Source organism: Ananas comosus, linkage group 5 (genome assembly GCF_001540865.1).
Source record: "Ananas comosus cultivar F153 linkage group 5, ASM154086v1, whole genome shotgun sequence".
NCBI classification, from domain to species: Eukaryota; Viridiplantae; Streptophyta; class Magnoliopsida; order Poales; family Bromeliaceae; genus Ananas; species Ananas comosus.
Window position 1 is genome coordinate 7,795,023 of NC_033625.1, and position 12,202 is coordinate 7,807,224.

General features: G+C 37.3%; 1 protein-coding gene across 1 annotated transcript; it reads right to left on the bottom strand.

Moving 5' to 3' along the window:
• Positions 5,222-9,608, bottom strand: LOC109710386 (glycine-rich RNA-binding protein 3, mitochondrial-like). Its single transcript, XM_020232911.1, has 2 exons — positions 9,402-9,608; positions 5,222-5,479 (listed from the first exon to the last, which is right to left on the bottom strand). The coding sequence occupies exons 1-2, from the start codon at positions 9,606-9,608 to the stop codon at positions 5,222-5,224; spliced, it is 465 nt and encodes a 154-aa protein (XP_020088500.1).

The window sequence follows — 12,202 nt, forward strand, 5'->3', positions numbered from 1 at the left end:
TGAAGCCTTCACACTGGCATTTTATGTAGCAGCACCTAGAAATTGTTTTGGGGTAAACTGGGTGCCTGTTTGTTTAATGAGCTGGGCGGTCCCTGCTCCTGGATTGAGCATTCAGAAAGCATTTCAAAGTCAGCGAAAAAATCGTCCGAAAGGTGGTCCGAGTGTCTGAAGCAAAAATTCAGAAGTCTGAATGTTTAATCCTTTGCGTACCCGAGCTCTTGGGTAGACCGTCCAGAAAGGGTTCGGATGCCCTCAAGTGGCATTCAGAAGGGTTTTGAGCGCCTGCATGGATTTTCGTACGCACGAAAGCTGAAAGCTGACCCTCTCGTGAACCCAACTCTCGAGTAGAGAGTCCTCTTGGTTTGGGTGCTCAGCTGGGCCGTTCGAAACTGCGCCAGGCATCCGGAATCTTGCTTTGGGCGTCTGGAAAGTCTGGAACTCGAGTTCCAACTTATTTCGGAATTCCATTCAATCCAAATTGATTTTAATTCGATCCTAGCTTAGTCTAGGCTTTTCCAATCCCATTTTAAATCATATCTAGCAATAATTCTAATCGACATTTCATCAATTTAGTTAAAGTTCGGTATATTACAGTCATATAAACATGGCGAATTTGGGCCTATTATAAGGGCTACTTTCGCTCAAGCATGAGGTGTGACACTCCTACCAAATAAGAAGGAAAAAGAAACAAATTCTTGTTTTCTTTTTTTTTTTTTTTTTTTTTTTTGAAGAGATAGGTAGCATACTACCCGCTTCGTTTATTTCATTTAGAAATAAACTTAGCTGAAAATATGAATCAACTAGAATTCGAATTTGGGACCTCGAGTGCCAACCACCAAGCTCTTTGCCACTTGCTTTAGGAACGGTCGGTAAAAAGAAACAAATTCAAATACGCTGTTCAAAGATACGCATGCTGCCACCCCTTGCCTCCGCCCTGTCACACGCCATTTAATCTACACAACCCCATTAAATTATAGATGAAAAACATGAAAAATTCAAAGACCCTGCTGCCTCCACTCTGTCACACGCCCTGTAATCTCCACAACCCCATTAATAGGAGAAGAAAAAAACAAGAAGAAAATTCAAAGATACACACGCCGCCGCCACCTGCATCTGCTTTGTGTTTCGCATTACACAACCTGCATCTGCTTTGTGTTTCGCATGAGAGGATGTTGCAGTGATATCATTAAATGCACTGCACTGCACTTTGCTAAACACCATTCGGAATATAGAAATGCTAAATGTTACGTAAAATATCTCACAAATGTAAGATTAATCAAGTCCTTTAAATTTTTTTGTAAACTAGATGACTATCGCACTGCACGCTCGGGCAGAAGCTCCCCTGGTACCGTGCATAAATTCGCCGTGTGTACAAGACTCTTACACAGCGACAATCCACAATAATTAACTCATATAATTAAATTAGAAATTCATACAAGTTGGAGTATCAAGGCATAGAAAATACTATTCTATCACAACCACTAATCTCAAATTTAAGATTAACCAAGTCCTTTAAAATTTTCAGTAAACTAGATGATTGTCACGCCGCGGGCTCAAGCAAAAGCTCTCCCTATAACTTGCACAGATCAGCCATGTTTACAAGGCCCCGTTTCACACACAAAGCAACAATCCACAACAATTAACTCATATAACACTGACCGTCCCTAGAGCAAGTGGCAAAGGGCTTGATGGTTGGTACCTGAGACCCAAGTTCGAATCCTAGTTGATTCACATTCCCAGCTAAGTTTATTTCTAAATGAAATAAACGAAGCGGGTAGCGTGCTACCTATCTCTCAAAAAAAGAAAAAAGAAAAAAAAAAAACTCTTATAACTAAATCAAGAATTCATACAAGTTTGAGTATTGAAGTATAGAAAATACTATTCTATCACAACTACTAATCTAAATGAACTAATACAAGTTCTAGTTTGAAAATTACAACTTTTGAAACACCATTGTTCTACAAAGATCTCTAGACACACCAAAAGGAGCGATGGAAAGCTATCTGTTGCACAATCCCCTTGTCTTGATCACCGTACCCAAGAAGAATGAGGGATACTCTAAAAAGAAGCCAATAAGGTGTGAGAACTATATAAAATAGTTTTCAGTGATTACAATCACCATACGAAGCGTCCTATCCACTAGGTTTAGTAGAGACACGATATCAAAACAATAGATGGTAAAGAAATTAAATGGTAACAACAAATAAAGTCTACTATCATGCCTTTATTATATTAGTTCCGTTAACTACCATTTTTATATGTATCAATTTAGATGAATATACGTTGATTACTCAGCATTCACTTAATCTGACCAATCAAGATCCATTCAAATTTGCGCATTTTCTAGTGGGACGTCGAACAATCACATACGAATCCACATCAATACTCTGTTAGATCTTTATGCAAATAAATGCAAATAACCTAAGAATCACATATAAACGGTTAGACAATCGTTAATGTACTTAATTATAAACATTTACCGGAATCTATGCCTAATGAAACACATTTTAGACTCTAATGTCTCTCAAATACCGATACTAGAATTTTCTAGGATTGAGTGCTTCCAAGCCTGGATTCGTCGTATTAGGTCTAATTAGGATCCCATAAACCCTAATTAGGTTTGAACATGATCTTTACACATTACCTGCTCATATTCAATATATGTCATTAGAGCCCATATTAGATCACTTAATGGCCCTATTAAATTAGATAACGCATAATATAATTGTAAATTAATATCTTAGCCCACATATAGAAAATTAAATCCAACAATCTCCCACTTGGGCTACATGTTATACCTTGTCAGGATGTGTTTGGAAATGGGATAATAATTTGAGAGTTAAAATTTTTAATCCCTAGAATATCTCAATATTCTAGGATAGAGAGGAATAAAATTAATTTTTTGTTTGGCAAAACTTTTATTTATTCTCTGGAATAAGCAAAATGATGTTTGGTAACTTTCTTAAAAGAAGAGAAGAATAGTGGATAAATTGATTGAAATTTTTCAAAATGCCAAGTTTACCCTTATATATGTAGTAAATATTTTTCTTTGTATAACACATGTATAATAGGTGACAAAAGTTAACGTAATTTATTCAAGAAAATTTACAATATTAAAGATATGATTAAGAAATAAATTTTGTTTTTGCACATTTCTACAACTTGTAGCAAGTAAGATAAATGTGAATTAATTTATACAAGCATGAAATCTATAAGACGGCGCCTTCCGAGGATGGTGGTAGCTTGAGTAAGTATGAAGCCGACTAGATCTAATGCAGAGATAACTTGATTCTTTCATGTCGGTGGAGATCGCATCAAAAGAATGTAAAGATGCACATTAAGCACCGCTTCAATGAAGCATTCATCAGAATAGGAGGAAGGTGGAGTTAAATCCACTCCAATTAATAAAAATTTTGAGATCTCAGGGTAGGTGGTAAATAGAGTGAATGTGAAAGAAGAAAACGGGGTGGCGATGGAGAAAGAAGAAGAGGAAGGAGATGAGAGGTTAGGTCAAGATGGGAGTAAAGAGAGTATTGAGTACCAAGAGGTCACCTTTCTGGGGGAGAGGGATGAGGCAACACGGTAGTGGGATAGTCACATGTGAGTATAGCGGGCGCGGTTTGTGAGGCGTTAGAAAATAGGTAGAGAATTTTATTGCCCTGCTCTTGGAATACCCTCAAGAATCAAGCCTATTCCAGGGGTAGGGCGGAACTAAATTAACGGGTTATTTCTGTAAAAATCGGAATAACCCGCTTTGACCAGAATAATTTCTTTCTACCTAATTTTTTTTTTTTTGTTTGACAGAATAACGAGGATAAAATGAATTATTCCCTAGTTATTCCACAACCAAACGCAACTTGAAACAATAATATTATCATATGTGCTTACCAGAATAGCTATCTTTTCTTGAAACATCTCGTTAGTTACAATTTGGTCCATCTATTATGATAGCATGAGATCAAAGCAGTCATTATTATACAAATTCGTAACTCAACCCAACATCGGTCACCGTACCAATATATTCAATGACATAGATAGAGTATGAATGTGTAGCATGGAAATTACAGGCAATGTGATTTAAAGTTGCCTATTTCTAACAAGTCCTACTTTATTCTTTAATGAGATTATACTAAACCATGATAGGAAAAACACATTTAGAGTATGAAATAAAGTATACTAGTATAGAACCCGCGCTTCGCTGCGGTTAACGATTAATTTTATATCATAATTAAGTAAAATTATAATGAAACGGTTAAGTAGAAAAATAAAGCAAAGAAACTTAGAATTAAAAAAAAGTAAACAAAAAGAAGTTTATCTAAATATTGTGTTTTTCTTCTTTTGCCAAGATAAAAAGAAAAATACATGCCCCAGAAGAAGTTGTGGAGCATGTGATCATTTCTATTTAACAAAAAGAGATTCACCTACATATTGTATTTTGCATTCTCTCTCTCTATATATAATCAGTTTTGTTCAATTAGTAATTCCATATGAAGAAAAAAAAAAATTAAACTATCGAATAAATTTTAGAATGCCAAATTGTTAAAATTAAAAGTCAACCAATTACATTTTGAATATTTCAAAAAATTTTAAATTTAAAATTGATTGCTCATCGAACTATAAATATGATATCAAAGTTTATTATTAAAATCAAAATATATAATATATAAATTATTTCTGAACTATACATGAACTATTTTGAATTAGCTATCCAATCTTTCAAAATATTATTTTTTCTGTCCAGCTTTTTTTATATGTTGGATGTGTGCCAGTCAATAATATTTTGACTTCAAATTTTAAATGCGTTGATTAGCTTGATAAATTTAGTTAATACATTTCGTACTATTATTTTGTATAGTTTCTTATGACAGTAAAAAAAAAAAAAAAATGTGTCAGATAGATACCCCAAGATTTTAGATAATTATTAAAAAAACACTAAAAAAAATTTATTAATATTAAATAAAAAGTAAATATATAAGTCGGCAACTCAAAATCTAGGATATTATGCCTAAAAAAATCTAAACAAACAATATATTAATATTAAATAAAAATTAAACAAAAACTATATGGGAGGAGAATCAAGAATCAAGCTTTACATCAAATTAGCCAGAGAAGGAGGGCGCAGGAAATCGAGGAGAAGAAGAAAAAGCGGGTTAGAGAGAGAGAGAGACAGAGTGTGTGAGTGCGCGCGTGTGAGAGGAAGAGTCTGGAAAACTATGTATAACTAAGCCGCCACCGCTGCTGTCGTCGCCGTCGCTGTCGCCGCGCCGCCACCATCGTCGTCGCCTAAGCCGCCACCATCGCCGTCGTCTAAGCCGCCACCGCCGCTGCCGTCGCCGCCTAAGCCGCCGCTGCCGTTGCCGCCTAAGCCGCCACCGTCGCTGCCGTCGCCACCTAAGCCACCGCTGCCGTCGCCGCCTAAGCCACCGCTGCCGTTGCCGCCTAAGCCGCCACCGGCGTCGCTGCGGAAGGCCGGCTGAACCTGCATGAAAAGGTTTTCGATGAGAGAGAGAGAAATAAAAGAAGGGGATAAGAGAGAGAAAGAGAGAGAGAGAGAGAAAGAGAGAGAGAGAGAAAGAGAGAGAGAGAGTAGGGGAGGGAGAGAGAGTGTGGGGGGGGGGCAGCTGGAGTAAGAAAGAGAGAGAATGGGGACAGGTTAGATGGAGGAGGAAGGAGAGAGAGAATGAGGCCACCTTAGAGAAAGAGAGAAGGGGCGATGGGGAAGAGAGAGTGCGAGAGACATAGAGAGAGATAGGGAGTTCACAGCTGTAATAGATTTTTTTGATTTTTTTTTTTTTTGGACCTCACCTTATTGGAAAGGTGCCCTGTGACTTGGGAAAGAGCTAAAAGCTGTCTTGGAAAACCTCCAATATTTTGATAACTTGGTAAAACATTGGGAAGGAGCCAAAGACCACCTTGGGAAGGAGGTAAAATCTTGAAAATGAGCCAAAGAGCATCTTGGGAAGGAGGTCTGTTTCAACCTTGTGAAGTTGCCAAGGAGTTGACCTGGTCAAACATTGGGAAGGAGCCAAGGAGCCATTTGGATCCTTCCCGTTGGTGCAAGATGTGGAAGTACAGAAACTTGCCACGTAAGCCTAAAAAAACTGTCAAATTATGTATTTGTAAGGATACTTTATTTTACAGAAATTGAGCACAAAATGTGACCGAAATTTAAAAGCATCAAAATACAAACTCCCACTAAAACTGCACATCATCAAACAACATAACTCCCATAAGAGTAATATGCTCATGAAACACTTTGGGCGGTAAACCCTTGGTGAGTGGATCCGTAACCATAAAGTTTGTGTCAATATACTATATGCACAGTTGTCAGTCTGAACTCTCTCCTTAACAATAAGGAACTTGAACCGACCGTTCCTAGCGCAAGTGGCAAAGGGGCTTGGTGGTTGGTATCTGAGACCCAAGTTCGAATCCTAATTGATTCACATTTCTAGCTAAGTTTATTTCTAAATGAAATAAACGAAACGGATAGCGTGTCACCTATCTCTCTAAAAAAAAAACAACAAGGAACTTGATGTTTATGTGCTTCGACTTCGAAGAGCTACTGTTGTTATTTGAATACAACACAGCTAATTTATTGTCACAGAATATTTTTAATGACCTCTCACTGCTATTTATAATTCACAACCCTCAATGACAAAGTTTCGTAGCCACCCATGATTGGATGCCTCACAACATGCTATGAATTCAGCTGCCATAGTGGAAAAAATCATGAGAGTCTACTTAGCATTCTTCCAGGAAATAATTCCTCTAGCTAAAAGATAAATATAGCTTGACATGGATCTCCGATTGTCTTGGCTAGGGATGTCAACGGGTTGGATTCGGGGCGGGTTTTTAAAAATTCGAATCCAAATCCAAAAATCTGAAATCCGAACTCGACGGATTTTAAAAATCCATATCCAAACCTGAATCCAACCAAAAATCCGAAACCCGAACCCCAACCCGAAAATCCGAACTCGAATCCAAGTGCTTCTCTTTTAGCTATAAGCCTATACCCAAATTAAACAAAAAAAAAAATTGCAAAAAATATGAGTTCCATTGCCCAACAATCCATAAGAGAAAAATAAAAATAAAAAAAGCCATATAGATCTAAAGAATCAACTCATAAGAATTAAAAGACTAAAATAAAAAATACTAATTAAGAAAAAAAAAATAAAACAAAATTTTTTAAAAAAGTAAAAAAAAAAAAGAAAGATAGTTCCATAGCCCAACAACCTATATGAACTAAGAGATTACTAATTAAGAGAAAAACAAAATAAAAAATTTCTGAAAAATTAAAAAAAGGATAGTTCCATTGTCCAAAAATCCATAAGACTAAAATTAAAAATACTAATTAAGAGAAAAATAAAACAAAAGGTTTCTAAAAAGCTAAAAGAGAAAATGTAGTTCTATTGCCTAACAATCCATAAAATTTAAGAGAGTAAAGTTAAAAATTAAAGTGCATCAATTTAGTACCCTGTGGTTTCAGTTTTCTCTTTTCGTCGGTTCTTCTGTTAATATTTCTTTAAATTATATACAAAAAAATTCAGATATCTTACCTAGGTTTATCGAATACTTATTTTAATACCCATTAGTTTTAACTTTGTCACTGATTTTTTTTTTCCTCTGTTAATATTTCGTTAAATTATATATAAAAAACTTTAGATACCCTACCTAGGTTTATCGAATATTCACTTTAGTACCCTTTAATTTTAACTTTGTCACTGATTTAACGAAAAAAATTAGTGAAATGGATAACAAAAGGAGAAAAATGAAACCACATGGTACTAAAGTGACAAAGTGCGGAACCATAGAGGCTAACTTGATACACTTTAAACCACAGGTACTAAAGTAAGAAAGTGTGAAATCATAAGGGGGTATTTGAAGTTTACCTTTTCTTTTTTAATACATTAGCGTTATTCTTAATGATCGGTCTGTCTGTCTGTCTGTCTCTCTCTACATATGTTCTTGTTTTAGAAAATAAAGTAGGTAACGAAAATAACAAGATACTTCAAGATAATAGAAAAAAAAGTTGAAAGTAACTTGACAAAATTTTTCAGTAAGTCTATGCTGAAGATCCATTTTATATTTCCTACTATTTAGCTAATATTTCTTAAGATTGTTATTAGATTTTATCTAAAAAAATAAATTTGCTAACAGTAATATAAAGAGTGGTGAGGAAAAAAAATAGCTGAGTGATATTTATGAGAAGAAAAATAGTATAGGATAGAAAAATATAAATAAATCTAAAATACAGTGTAGAGATTGATAAAATATAATAATACACTACCGTGTCGGAAAAAGAAAAAAATAGTACAAAGTAACTTAAAAAACATTAAGTATGGCGTAATTAATTAAGCCTTCTAACAAATTTAAAATTATGGTGGCATCTATTCAAATTTTTTTTATGTAATTTATAATAGTTAATAACATTTCAATAATAATTTTGCAAAATATTTTTTTTATAAAAAATAATATTTTATAACAGAATTAACACAGCAAGCTACAAATTTTTTTGATACTTTTTGTAATAGAAACAACTAATTAGATATCATGAAAGATAAATGCTATCTGAATATTTTATTTTGAGGTGCATATTATATACTCTTAGGATTTAAAAAGGCCAATTTGCATAAAAAATAGGCCAATTTGCATACAAAATTCACTAGTTTTGCGCTTTTGCAAAAGTGGGCTATTTTTTTCGATTTTGCAGATTCGGACCGGATTTTCAACAAACTGACCAAAATACCCTTATTATTTTTTTCTCTCTCCGAAGAAGGCAGCGGAGGAAGAAATAGCCCGCCTCGCCTTTGCCCCGCACGCCCTCGCCCTCGCCCTCGCCCTCGCCCGTGCACCCCCGCCCTTCTCGCCTTCGACCCTACTGAGGCCGCGCCGCCACCCTTCTTCTTCACTAGGGCACGGCGACGTCGAGGCGCAGACTCTTCTCCTCCAACGCACGTCGGAACACCGAGACGTCGTCGGAGGCGGCGAGATCTCTTCCGACGACGTCGCGGTGGTTGCGATAGAAAGTAAGGGAAAGGTGGTGACAAAATATATATATAGAAAAAAAATAAGAATAATAAAAAATAAAAATAAAAATTATTTTTTCTATAGAAAAAATCAAAAAATATAGAAGAGGAAAGAAAATGATGAAATTGCACTCTTCAAATAAGATTACATTGTTTTAAAAAAAATTTGCACTATTTTAACAAAAATTGCACTATTTGATATAGAAATTACATTCTTTTAAAATATATTTTACACTCTTTAGGCCAAGGTTGTACCATTTATGAAACTTTTGCACTATTTCTTTCCCTTTTCTTTTTCTCTTTCTCTTCTTCTTCTTCTTCCTGCGGGAGATGGAAGAAGGGGAGCGACTCAGGGGCGGATCGCCGTGCGAGGACGCGGTGGACTGCTTCCTCGAGGCGCCGTGCGCCGAGGAGCTCCGTCTCCGGCGACTCAGCCTCTATCTCCACCTTGACGAGCTCCACCTTCTCGGGGCAGCTCGAGCGGCCGCGGCGGCCGCCGACGAGAACGGAGGCGGCAGAGGGGAGGTGGGCGAGGGCGTGGACGGGGTTGAGAACTAGGGTTTGCCAGAGGAGGAGAGCCATGAGAGAGAGAGAGAGAGAGAGAGGAGATGGGAATGGTAATGGAGAGGTAATGCGTTGGATAACGAAAGCAGAGAGGGGTTGTATTAGGTGTACGGTGTAACGACTTCATATCACGAATGAGTAACTGACTTGTGGGGCTCGTGTACGGTGTAACGGCTTCAAATCCTACCAAGGATTTTAAAAAAACTAACAAACAGTTGAGGGACTGGCAGTGCAATTTAGTCCTCTATTTGTTTTATCGGTCGTGAAGTTTCACATCAACAGCGTCTCCCCCCCGCGCGCTTTGCGCCGCCCGCCGCTCCTCCGGTGCGGGCGCCGGCGACGCCACTCGCCTCTCCCGTGACCTCCCTCGCGACCTCCTAGCCTTCGCCAATAAGTTTTGCTGCGAAGCCTTGAAATCTGCCTGCGACGCCGTGCTCGCTTCCTCCGTCCTCGCCGAGGAGGAGGGGGTGGGGGGCAAGGAAGGTCTGGAGCCGCTGCTGGGAGGCATCCATTTCCCGCAGGACGAAGAAGAAGAAGAGAAAAAGAAAAAAAGGAAAAGAAATGGTGCAAAATTTTCTTAAATGGTGCAACTTTGTCCTGAAGTAGGGATGCAAATGGATCCGAGTTGGTGGAGCTCTGCCCCAATCCGCCCCGAATGGGGTGGTAAGTGGGAACAAAAAATATAGGAAAATATAACCCGTCCCGAATCTGCCCCGATTTGCCAAGTAAATGGAGTGGGAGGCGGGAGACTCTTTTCTTCCTTCAATCTACCTCGATCCGTTAAAAATCCGCTCCCGCCCCGATCCGCCCCGAATGGAGCGGTAAGTGGGAGCCAAAAATAAAATGAAAAGTAATCCGCCCCGAATCCGCCCCGCCCAGATAAGAAATGGAGCGGGAGGTGGGGGAACTCTTCCGTCCCCGGATCCGCCCCGTTTGCATCCCTATCCTGAAGAGTGTAGAATCTATTTTAAAAGAGTGTAATTTATATATCAAATAGTGCAATTTTTATTAAAATAGTGTAAATTTTTTTTACACTGTTTAAGCGTGCAATTTCACCATCTTCTTTCTTCTCCTATATTTTTTGATCTTTTCTGTAAATTTTTTTTTTATTATTCTTATTTTTTTTTCCTNTTATTAAAACAGTGCAAATTTTTTTTACACTGTTTAAGCGTGCAATTTCACCTTCTTTCTTCTCCTATATTTTTTAATCTTTTCTGTAAATTTTTTTTATTTTTTATTATTCTTATTTTTTTTTCTATATATATATATATATATATATATTTGTCACCATCTCTCCCTTGCTTTTTATCGCAACCACCGCGACGTTGTCGAAGGCGATCTCGCCGCCTTCAACGACGTCTAGGCGTTCCGATGCGCGGTGGAGGAGAAGAGCCTGCACCTTGACGTAGCCGTGCCCTAGTGGAGAAGAAGGGTGGTGGCGCTGCCTTAGCAGAGTCGGAGGCGAGGAGGGCGGGGTGCACGGGCGAGGGCGAGGGCGTGCGGGGCAGAAGCGAGGTGGGTTGTTTCCGCCTCTGCCTCCGCTGCCTTCTACGGAGAGAGAAAAAAAAAAGAATGAGAAAAAAAAAGAGGAGAGAGAAAAATTAATAAGTGTATTTTGGTCAAAAATTCGGTCTGAATCTGCAAAATAAAAAAAAGTGGTCTATTTTTGTAAAAGCGCAAACTACTAGTGGATTTTTTATGCAAATTGGCCATTTAAAAAAGTTCTTTTAAATTATAAATTTGAAAAATTCTATTTGTACGTTCTAAAAAATATAAATCTTGCACCCTTATCCTACTATTCACAAAAATTCAAATAATTTTTAGTAAAATAAAAAATTGATACAATAAGTAAAAAATTAATAATTTTTGAATAAAGTAGAGTTAAAATATATCCTTCACTCACTCTATAAATTAAGAAAGTCTACAGTATTACACTTGCACTATATCATTAATAACTAGCCAACCACATCTCTCTAATAAAGAAAAAAAATATATAATAAAAATAATTTTTTAATAACCCATCATGGATAGGGATGTCAACGGGTCGGATTCGGGGCGGGTTTTTAAAAACCCGAACCCGAACCCGACTACCAAATCCGAAACCCGAACCCGAACCCGAACCCGATGGATTTTAAAAATCCACATCCAAACNTTGGTTTAGATTATAAAAGTGTAGGGTTTTTTTTTTTTTTGCCTTTAGATTCAAATTTAAAGACTGGAATTTTTTTTATATATTATATCATATTAAATTTGTTCGGGTTCGGGTTCGGGTTCGGGTTCGGGTTCGGATTCGGGTCGGGTTCGGGTCGGGTACAGTCAATATCCATATCCAAATCCATATCCGTCGGGTTTTTATTTTTGATATCCATATCCAAATCCATATCCATTTACATCGGATAAAATTCGCTCCGTTCGGGTTTGGATTCGGATAAAATTCGGATATCCATATCCATTTACATCCCTAATCATGGAATACGTGAATTTAAAAGAAGCAATCTGACCGGCTAAAAATATCACACTAATAATAGTATAACGGGTATATTCTAGACTTTTTTTAATATAAATTTTAGGCTTGAACACCATCTTGGGGGGTTACAGGTTGCAGTGCTCCT

What these genes read in the sequence shown, in the direction of transcription:
- LOC109710386 (XM_020232911.1), bottom strand. Translation starts at nt 9,608, where the DNA reads ATGGCTCTCCTCCTCTGGCAAACCCTAGTTCTCAACCCCGTCCACGCC. An exon ending in TCGAGGAAGCAGTCCACCGC is followed by an intron (nt 5,480 to 9,401) that starts GTCCTCGCACGG and finishes CTTTTCATGCAG; the next exon opens with GTTCAGCCGGCCTTCCGCAG.